The sequence below is a fragment of the Monodon monoceros genome, unplaced genomic scaffold (genome assembly GCF_005190385.1).
Source record: "Monodon monoceros isolate NGI ecotype Baffin Bay Population unplaced genomic scaffold, NGI_Narwhal_1 Super_Scaffold_16, whole genome shotgun sequence".
Lineage (NCBI taxonomy): Eukaryota > Metazoa > Chordata > Mammalia > Artiodactyla > Monodontidae > Monodon > Monodon monoceros.
Window position 1 is genome coordinate 18,526,447 of NW_021703772.1, and position 10,503 is coordinate 18,536,949.

Consider the following 10,503-nt stretch of genomic DNA (forward strand, 5'->3'; position numbering starts at 1 on the left):
TGCTTTTATTATCACCAGGGTGCCTGTGGAGAGAGAGAGCACTTTGTACAGCACCCTTCGGCCCAGGTGAGCTAGCAGGGACGTTTTTACCTGGACTCCCTGACCCGGGGGAGGGGCTGGGGCTGGCGGTTCCCGGCTGTCCTAGCACCTCCCGGTCGGCAGAGGGCGCCCGCTACCACCGTGGAGAGGGCGGGGCGGGCGGGGCGAGCGGCGGGGGCGGGGCGGGGCGGGACGGGGAGGGCGGCGGGAGTGGGGGCGGGCCGTGCGAGCGGACTCAGGCCCACGCGTAAGGCCATGCAGGTAGGTGGCCACCGCTCGCCCCGGACGAACTTCGATCGCAGACCCGGCTAGGCGCACGCTCGGGCCCAAGCTCAGAAGGCGCGCTTGCTGACGTGGGGGTTCCGCCCGACCCTAAACGAAACCGAAAGTCCGGCCCCGGGTGACCTTACCTTCCTGGGGTTGTTAAAGGGTGGCCTGCGAGACACCGAGGTGGGGTGTTCCCTAGAGAACAGGGCTTTGGTTCTGGAATGGGATCGCGCGCTTGGTACAGGCCAGCCCAGAGTTAGGGGCCCGATTGCGAGCTCGGAGTTTGGGAACTGACCGGGGTTTCCAGCTGGTCGGGCACTTGGGGCGGGACTTGGGGGGGCTGGGCTGAAGCTCGGATTCGGGGGCGCGCCGTCTGGGACGAGCTGGGCGGGGAGCGCAGCGCGGGTTGTGGTACTTTGGGGGTTGGTTGGTTGGCTGGAGGCCCGGCATCTGCGTCCCTCGGTGAGGAAAGGGGCGGAAGCAGAGGTCTGAGCCTTGGAGCGGTCATTTCGTGGGGATTGGCTGGGAGAGTTCCCGAAGCTTAGATAGATCAGAGGTCCTAGACCTCGTAGGAATCTGAGCGCCCCCTCCGCTAGGTGGCCATGAGCGGCAGGGCCCGCAAGGAGGCGGTGCAAGCAGCGGCCCGGGAACTTATCAAGTTCGTGAACCGGAGCCCCTCTCCTTTCCACGGTGAGTGACCAGGGCAGCCGAGGCAGGTGGGGGCCGGTGTGCCTCCTACCGGCTTCCATCGCTGTGAGAGGGTTCTTTCCCTACAGCTGTGGCCGAGTGCCGCAACCGCCTCCTCCAGGCTGGCTTCCACGAGCTCAAGGAGACGGAGAGCTGGGATATCAAGCCCGAGAGCAAGGTACCAGGGTGGGGTGGGAGAAGCAGGAACCTAGGCTGGGGCTCGAAGTCCTGCACCAGCTGGCTGGCTAATCCAACTCAAAACCGCCACCCCAGTACTTCCTGACCAGGAACTCCTCTACCATCATCGCATTTGCTGTGGGTGGCCAGTATGTTCCTGGCAACGGTTTCAGCCTCATTGGGGCCCACACGGACAGCCCCTGCCTCCGGGTAAGGAACTGGGGCTGTGCTGGGGAGGGGAGGCATCAGGGGGTGAGCAGGGAGGAAGACTTGTCACCCCCTTCCTCCACACTTGGGGCCCTTCTCTGTCACTTAGCTTGTCAGTTGTCTGTCTCATCTCCAAATCGTGTCGGGTGGCCTTCGCTGAATTCTTATTCCCCATCGTTCCACCCAGGTGAAACGGCGGTCTCGCCGTAGCCAGGTGGGCTTCCAGCAGGTTGGTGTGGAGACCTATGGTGGTGGAATCTGGAGCACCTGGTTTGACCGTGACCTGACCTTGGCTGGACGTGTCATTGTCAAGGTGGGAACTGGGGTTGGATCTGGGAGGCTCTCAGCTTCAGCTGCCTGAAGATTAACTGTCACTTTCCTTCAGGGAACCTGTGGAGAACACCCCGGGAAAGGGGGGTAGGGGCAGTCCAGGTCAGAGGACCACCTTGGTTAGTCTGGGTGAAGTGGGGGATTTAACCAGCTGCAGTTGGGGGAGGGCACCCTGGGCTGACCCGCCTGTTTGGCCACAGTGCCCTACCTCAGGCCGGCTGGAGCAGCGGCTGGTGCACGTGGACCAGCCCATTCTTCGCATCCCGCACCTGGCCATCCATCTGCAGCGAAATGTCAATGAGAACTTTGGGCCCAACGTGGAGATGCACTTGTGAGACTGGAGTGGAGGCTGTGGTGACTGGGAGGGGTAGGGTGTGGCACCAGGTGATGGAAGGGGCCCCGCTGGGACCTGGGAGACCACTACCTAACGGTGGCCACTGTCAGGCTCTACTCTTGGGACCCAGCTGATGTCCAAGGGCCCTCGCAGCCCTGCCATGTGGGGAGCGAGCTGGGAATTGAAGGACCAGGGCAGTTCCCCATCAGGGGATGCCTGAGCCCAGGGGTGTCCCGCCCTGCTGTGTCCTCCGGTCCTCCCCACACACACCCCCTCCGTGTCTCTCCACAGGGTTCCCATTCTTGCTACAGCCGTCCAGGAGGAGCTGGAGAAGGGGACTCCTGAGCCAGGCCCTCTCAGTGCTGTAGTAAGAGCCTCCTGCCTATGGGAAGGGGTGAGCAGGGGGGAAGAGACTGGCCTCTGAGAAGGGGAGAGAGGGGGGAGCGGACCCTCCTCCCAGCATCCTTCTGCCCTGCAGGATGACCGGCATCACTCAGTGCTCATGTCCCTCCTCTGTGCCCATCTGGGGCTGAGCTCCGAGGACATCTTGGAGATGGAGCTGTGTCTTGCGGACACTCAGCCTGCGGTGAGGAGCAGCTGCAGGAACTCGTGGGTGGGGACCTCTGGGATCCCAGCATGTCCCCTCAAGCGCTCGTCACCTCTGCCAGTCCCCCAATTACTCTCACCCCTGTTTTCCCAGTAGACACCACCCCGCTCTGCTTCCAGGGCAGTGGGTCTCAAAAAGGGCAGGTTTCCCACTTCAGACTTACCTACTTGACTGTGTAGAGTGAGGTTTGGGCATCAGCTTTCCACAGATTCCCCAGGAGTTTCTGCTACAGGGGTCCCTGTCCACTTTGACCTGTGCTGGTTCCAGACCTCTGAGGACAAGAGGCCTGGATGTGGCCCTCCTCTTCCTGGAGCCGGTCCTTGTGTCTCTCCCAGTTGCCGACAGTAGGAGATTGCTGTGTCTTTGGACGCTCGGCCTTGTTTGAACATGCGCTGCTTCTGTTTCTCATCTGGTCTCCTCTGTTTATTTCCTTGGTCTTCCTTCTTCTTTTCTTGTTCAGTCCATCCCTTTTCCTGTCCCACAGGAACTGGTCACGAACTACGGGCCTCCACCCTCCCACCCCTCAGCTCCAGCCCGGCGCTTCTCCATTCTCTGCTCAGCTCTGCACAGCGGGCCCCTAATGGTTGCTCTAGGCCAGGGGCTGGGAGAGGTTGCACAGGGAACCAAGGAGACTTGCTCGAGCACAGGCCCTTTGAGGCTGGGAGAAGAGGGTGAGTCCGGCGGAGGGGATGAAGGTCAGGATGACTGTCCTGTCTTTCTAGGTCCTGGGTGGCGCCTATGAGGAGTTCATCTTTGCCCCTCGGCTGGATAATCTGCACAGCTGCTTCTGTGCCCTGCAGGTGAGGAGCTGGGGCACCCCCAGGAGCACTGCGGCGGGGGGACCACCTCAAGCCCTATGGGTCATAGGAAGGCCCCTGGTGCAGGGTGGACCATGGGGAGGGGCCTAAACGCTGCAGCGTCGGCATCGCTCCTCTTGGCCCCATCCTTGCACTGGCCTGGGGCCAGGGGCTGAGGTAGGGGGAGGGCATCACAGTGTCTCGTCCTAACCCTACTCCTGTTGCTTCTCCTTTAAGCTAATCTTTGCTTCATAGGAAAGGCTCTCGAATCCCATATGGCAATATCATCCTTCTGTCTCTGCTCCCTGCTCGCCTTCCCCGCCAAGCCCTGGCTTAAGCCCATCGAGCCGTGTTTGAGCCTTGCGATCTCAGTGGTGTGGTCTCTCTTCCTCCTGGTCACCTTGATATTCCCTACCATCTTTCTACCCTGGTTACTTCCCTCTCTTTCTCACGTCTCATCCCTGTTCCTCCCTCTGTCCTTTTCGTACTCTCCTTTGTGCCCCATCCTGTTCCTGGAGACACACTTTGGGCTGTAACTGAGACCAGAGCCAGACGTGGGACCCATGTCCACTTGTGCAGCCAGCCAGCCAGTCGTGTCACCTTCACGGAGTCACAGTCTCCTCTTTGGACCTCAGTCTCTTCACTGAGGCCAATTAGTTTACGCGATCTGTGTGGTCCTTCTGACTTGCCAGGATTCTCAGCCCTTCTCCTCCGTCTTACACATCCTCCTGCCTTTGTGTGGGGGAGAACACTCAGAGAGGGGTTTCTCCATCCCATTGTAAAGGGCCCTGCATGTCTTCTCACCACGCAGTGCCCTGCGAGATGCAGGCCAGTGACAGGCTGAGCCCGCTTCACTCCAGCCATGACGGTGGGAAGCCGGCAGGCGAGTGTGAACCCCCGAGGTGCTGGTGGGCTGAGTTATGGAAGGAGGAGCGGGGAGGATGATTCTCTGGTTCTCTCCCCAAACTAGGCCTTGATCGATTCCTGCGCAGCCCCTGCCTCCCTGGCCGCGGATCCTCACGTGCGCATGATTGCCCTGTACGACAATGAAGAGGTACGTGAAGGGGTCTGGGGAGGGTCTCCTCTGGGGAGTCTCCCGTAGCCAGCCGTGTCCAGCAGCCGCGGCAAGCCAGGGCTATACTGGAGGCTGCAAAGACAGGTGGGATGCTGCCTGTGCTTCCTCAGTGCTCGGTGTCCCCTCTGGATCAGCACGTATCTGCTCTTAGCGTGACCACACCTCTCATGTCTCTCTGTGTGCCGTGTGGTGAGCTACTCGAGGACAGGGACTCTGCCCTTTCACCCTGGTGGCCCCAGGACTTAGCCCAGGCTGGGTCCTCTCCTTGTGTGCTTGGGTTAGGGTGCAGGCTTAGACGCCATGGAAGAGCCCACACAGCCGCACAGTTCTCTCCAGGTAACCACACAGGTCAGAGTTAGCAGTTCAGGACAGGTCTCTGCCACCCCAAACACATGGTGTCCATCTCAGGGTCCAGGGCGGCTGTCCAGCTTCTGCTACCGTGTCTGTACTGAGTTAGGAAGGAAGAAAAGGGCAAAGGGACAGTGTCCACCCGTCCTTTTAAGGGCATGACCCACAGGTGGCATTCATCACTGCCTGCTTTCCCTGGAACTTGGCATAGCCATGTTTAGCTGCAAGGGAAGCTGGGAATGTCATCTCTAGCTGGGCGGTCCGATGCTCAGCTACAGCTCGAGTGTTCTGTTATAGAAGGGATCATGGACAGTTAGCAGCCTCTGTCACATGCATGAAAGAAGATTGACCGGTTAGGTGGGGCACCTGTGCTAAGCCCCAGATGTGAGGGTCAGGGCAGAAGGAAGGGAACCAAGAAGGGAAGTAGACTGGAAAGTGCTGTTTCTGCTCCAGAGATGGCCAAGGATCAGTTTGGCCTCAGCTCACCATCAGCTTTTTGGTGGCACAGGGTTGGGAAGGTGCTGATAACAGCCCACATTCCCCACCCACTGACTCAGTGGGGTCCTGGGCCAGTCTGGGTAGTGGGCCCCTCTGCCTGGCCTCCAGCTCCAGCCCCCGAGCCCAGACCCCTAGAGCCAGGCCTCTGCTATCGCCAGGTGGGGTCGGAGAGCGCACAGGGTGCACAGTCACTGCTGACGGAGCTGGTGCTGCGGCGGATCTCGGCCTCGCCCCAGCACCTGACGGCCTTTGAGGAAGCCATCCCCAAGTCCTACATGATCAGCGCAGACATGGCCCACGCTGTGCACCCCAACTACCTGTGAGTCTCCCATGCCAGGCATGCAGTCCTCACACAGCCGGAGACCCGAGCGTGACCTGCCTTCAGGCTCAGCCCTGGGCCTGGGCCTCTCCCCTTCCCCTTCCTCCTCGTTCTGCCGGGAGGTTCAGAGGGGACTTCATTTTGACTGCTCCAAGGCTCAGCTGGGTCAAAGTCATGGGTGCCTAACCAATCCAAATAGGTTCTATCTGCAAATCTATCTCCATCTGTAGCTGGAGGCTGCCTGGAGCACTGTGTTTAGCGTGATTCTCAGGTCCTGCCGGGCTGGGTGGGAAAGAATGCTGTGATCCATTAGTGATGTCTGCTATGGGAGAGTGGTGGGTGTTGACAGGCCCAGCTCCTGTTTGCCATCCCTGTCCCTTCTCTGTCTCTTACAGGGACAAGCATGAGGAGAACCACCGGCCCTTATTCCATAAGGTGAGGGGCTCCTGCTTCTCCTTGGGGACTTGGAGGCCTGGCTGGTTCCAGGCCCTAATCTTGTTCCCTCTGGGCCTCTCACCCATCTCTGCCTCACTCTTGACCCTGGTTTTGCTCTCCCCAGGGCCCTGTGATCAAGGTGAACAGCAAGCAACGCTACGCCTCAAATGCGGTTTCAGAGGCCCTGATCCGAGAGGTGGCCAGCAGTGTCGGGGTGCCCCTGCAGGTGAGGGTGGGCCCTACCTGGGAAGGGGTGATGGAGGGAGTGGGGGGGCACAAGCAGATGGCTCCCAATGAGGGAAGCCTTGTAGATAGTCTTTAGTGTGTGTGTGGGGGGTGTCCCAGTAGAGTGAGGAGCATTGGGGTTTGGATATAGGCAGAGCTGGGATCAGTGCTGGTTCTGCCATGGTGCTGGTCTGTGACCTTGGGCTCATCTCCTAATACGCCTTGATTTCCAGTTTTCACACCTGTAAAATGGAATTCAAGGTACAGTGTGCTCATGGCACATAGTGGGTTAGTCCTGCCTCTTCCCTACCCAGCACCCCCAGCTCCTCTGTGTCTCTCTTACACACCCTGGCGGCTTCCATTAGAGAAGTTCAGGGCCGAGAAACCTGGAGCTCATCGTCAATGGCACATCTAGCTGAAGAGAACAAGAGAGGGAGATAAGCAATATATAATACACATGTTAGGATAATACATATATCAGGGACTAGGGCTCAGGTGGTCCAGTGACAAACATAGCAGGCGGGTCCTGGTGCGTCAGGACTAGGACCCTGCAATGATCCCCAGCCTAGGGCCCTCTCTGCTGCACAGGGCCACGCCCCCCTTGTAGAGCTGAGTCGTTCCATTCTCAGGAAGGCCTCTCTGTGGAGGTGACACTTGAGCTGAGACCTAAGTATTGAGAACAAGGCAGCTAGAAGTGAATAGCATCCCTGCCAGAGGGAACAAGGGCAGAAGCTCCCAGGGGCGCAGGAGTGAGCTTGGTCTACGAGGGGGAGCCAGAGCCAGAGTGGTGGAGCCAGGGTGAGAGCAGCAGGGAGACGGGGGAGAAGCCTGCCCAGGCCAGTCATGCAGGGCCTTCTAGGCTGTGGAACGGTGTTTGGATTTTCTTCTAAGGCAGTAGGAAGATGTTAGGGGATTTTTCTTTAATGGCTTACAGCAGAAGCAGGACATATATACTTTAGAAAATATAAATGGAAATGAGAAAATAAAACAATCCCCAGAGATTTGTGTATATTCTTCTAGATTTTTTCTATGTATATACTTAACACACATTTTTTAAAAAATGAAATCATTTTAGATATATCTTTTGCTTTATTTTTTCACTCAGTATTCTCCACCTTTCCATTTCAGTGAATTTTTGTTTCAGTAAATATATATCTCATTTAATGTACAGATCATTTTCAATTCTCCCCAGTTTTCCCCAAAACTTTCTTTACAGTTGTTTGTCCCACTTTAGTTTCCAGTTCAGGACCACAAGTTATATCTGGTTGCTAATCTAGCACAGCTGCACCGCCTCCTTTTTCTTTTTCTCTTTTTCTTTAAGTAACATTGACTTGTTGAAGAAACCAGGCTGGTCATCCCTTATAATTTCCTTCCTGGATTTGCTTCCTCTTGGCGTCATTGAGCTTGTGCCTCTAGCCCCTGTATCTCCTATAATCTAGAATTCATATCTAAAGGGTCGGTGGATTCAAGTTAAACATTTTTGTCCAGAAGACATTGTGACTGGTGTGTTCTTCCTGTTGTGTCATCCACATATTATCTGGGTGATTCACTCTTAGCGATAATAAGATTGATCACCGGATTTGGGGGGGTGCCCTCAAAATCCCTCCACCATCTGGAGGTTTTCCTCTTTTGATTGGATAGTAAACCTGTGCAAGTGGTGAGTTCCCCATCAACCAGAAAGGCGTCTGGTTTTAACACCAATTGATAATCTTTGCCTAAATCCATAATTTCATTAGAGTTTACTGAAAAATTCCCCCCCCCCATTCTTTTATTCCTTTTACATTTATTAGCTGTCATTCTTCTGTGAAGTAGAACTTTCCCCCATCAGGAGGGCCATTTGGTTATTGTGAAGTATGGTTCCTCCTGGAAAGACAGGACAAATGTTATTCTTTCCCTTAAATAACCACTTTTCAAGGTGAGGTGTTTTAATGCCTGCCTCAAATGCTGGCAAACACGAGGATTTTTTCTTTTCTTTTCCTTTTTTGATGATCATTATGTAGAATCATAGATTTTCAGTGGTTCAGTTTCGTTGGTTCAGTGTGAACCTGGTCCACTGTAACCATGTTATTTCATGCTCAAATTGTCATGACTTTGACCAGTGGGAGCCCTTTCAACATAACTCCTGTGGCCTTTGTCATGACTCTGGAAAGTTGTCTTGCTTTCTGGCACAATAAGAAACCGCAGGCTCATCTTGTTCATTTCTCTCCCCAGACTCGGTAGCTTTTGATGGACACGGATGTTAGAGACCGAAGTCTGGCACCATGAGTGTTCATTGTTATTGGGGGCGGGGAAATGCTTTGGAGCCATTTCTATGGACATGGCTAGGAAAAAATATATGTATTTTAAAAAACGTGAGTTAATACTGTGATTCTCACTTTTTAAGAAAGAATAGTTATTACTCTGTTTGGTTTTGTAATTCTCTTTTCCCTTATGTGGAAAATCTTGATGTCTAACATCATATTATGATTTTCTTATTTACTTTTTTACCAGAATACAAATAAAATAGTTTAAAAATGCCAATAGCCATATTTTTAAAACCACTAAGATTACTGAGTGATTTTTCTTTGTGTGTGGGTAGGGAGGGGTGCACGTTAAGGAACAAGGTGACATACAGGATACACATATTTTTTAAATCCCTCTGCCCACCATGTGGGGAATGGATTACATGGGAGGCAATGTGATGGTAGCTGGACTAGGGTGGTGGTAATGCAGATGCAGAGAATGGGACCAATTCAGAATCTACTGTCCTTTGGGCCTGCCGTTTAGTGTTGGCTTTGTGATTTTGTGCTGGTCACATTCACCCTCCGAGGTGGTCGAAGTGGACGATGTACCAGACCCCTTGCAGCCCTGCAGTTAGTTCTAAGGTGACTTCCTCCTGGGCCTTAATAAACACACACCTCATGTTGCTCATGAGCCTCTCCTCCTCTCCCCAGGATCTCATGGTCCGGAATGACTCTCCCTGCGGAACCACCATTGGACCTATCTTGGCTTCTCGACTGGGGCTGCGGGTGCTGGATTTAGGCAGCCCCCAACTGGCCATGCACTCCATCCGGGAGACAGCCTGTACCACAGGAGTACTCCAGACCCTCACTCTCTTCAAGGTGACTCCCACCCCACCCGTCACCGTAGCAACTGGGCTCCTTCCCCATCTAGTGCCTGGATTGGTTGCTGGGGCAACATCACCGTCACTGAGTGGCTGGCCTACGTCATGGGGCTGGTTGTCTTGGTGCTACCATGTAGGAAAAGAAGGGTCCCCATTCTTCTCAAGGCACAGGGGCCCTGATCAGCCCCCAGAGGATAATGAAATGTCAGAGAGGGGATCAGGGATGGGAAGCCTGGGGCAGTTGTCAAGTGTGCATGTGGCAGCTATGCCTTCCTCTCTAGCTGGGGCCATGTTGGTGGACGGTGAGCAGTGGGGCACCCCCATCTGGTCTCCACTAATCTCAAATTCCATGTTACCTTCTATTTTAGGGCTTCTTTGAGCTTTTCCCTTCTCTGAGCCGTAACCTCCTAGTGGATTGAGGCCTCTTGGAAAGACTTCTCTTGCACTTGAGACGGGAAGTTCTCAGCTGAGCTGAAGCTGGATTATTAAAGTGGATTTTTTACTCAAACTCATTCTGTTGTGCTTCTTTGGAGATTGGAGGCGTGGGCGTTCAGCCGGCTTAAACCTCTGGAACCAGAACAGACTGGGCAGCTGGGGTACAGGTAGAGGAGCCTGCAAATCCTGGGAGCTGATGGAGGCCTGATTTCAAATCTCTTTTCTCTTTTTTAAGCTCATGCCTGAGTGGGTGGAGATGGTAGGTTCACTATGGGAAGGTCACTTCTGCCATCCCCAGTCCTTCCCATCCCAGAGTAGTTCAGGAGCCCAGCTCAGCCCTCTGAGGTCTGGGTGCTCAACATTAGATGCCCCCAGAGCCTCCCTGGGCAGCCCAGGCTGCTTCCCTCCCCCAGTCCCTCCCCATCTTTCCCAGGCACTGCCAAAAGAAGGACACAGTCTGGGCTTCAGCATCGCCCTGCATCATCCACTTCACTTAGCAGCCACTGGTGTTACTTATGTTAACAACTACCAAGAAACAATTATCACTGAAAAAAATCAAAATAGGAAAAGTCAATGGATAGTGTTGATTGATTCCTTCACTCTCTTCCCGGACATTACAA

General features: G+C 54.9%; 1 protein-coding gene across 3 annotated transcripts; it reads left to right on the forward strand.

Annotated features, from left to right (window-relative positions):
• Positions 1-260: 260 nt before the first annotated feature.
• DNPEP (aspartyl aminopeptidase) lies at positions 261-10,102 on the forward strand. Of its 3 annotated transcripts, none has more exons than XM_029226080.1 (15): positions 261-300; positions 903-996; positions 1,083-1,171; positions 1,267-1,380; positions 1,565-1,690; positions 1,908-2,038; positions 2,333-2,408; positions 2,520-2,627; positions 3,371-3,448; positions 4,416-4,499; positions 5,525-5,685; positions 6,081-6,120; positions 6,245-6,346; positions 9,279-9,446; positions 9,817-10,102. In XM_029226080.1, exons 1-15 carry the CDS (start codon positions 295-297, stop codon positions 9,865-9,867), a joined length of 1,428 nt encoding a protein of 475 aa, XP_029081913.1. In that variant the 5' UTR covers positions 261-294; the 3' UTR covers positions 9,868-10,102. The 3 variants fall into 3 exon arrangements, with proteins under 3 accessions (XP_029081913.1, XP_029081915.1, XP_029081914.1); XM_029226082.1 differs by lacking the exon at positions 261-300 and adding an exon at positions 339-439; XM_029226081.1 differs by lacking the exon at positions 261-300 and adding an exon at positions 358-489.
• Positions 10,103-10,503: the final 401 nt, after the last annotated feature.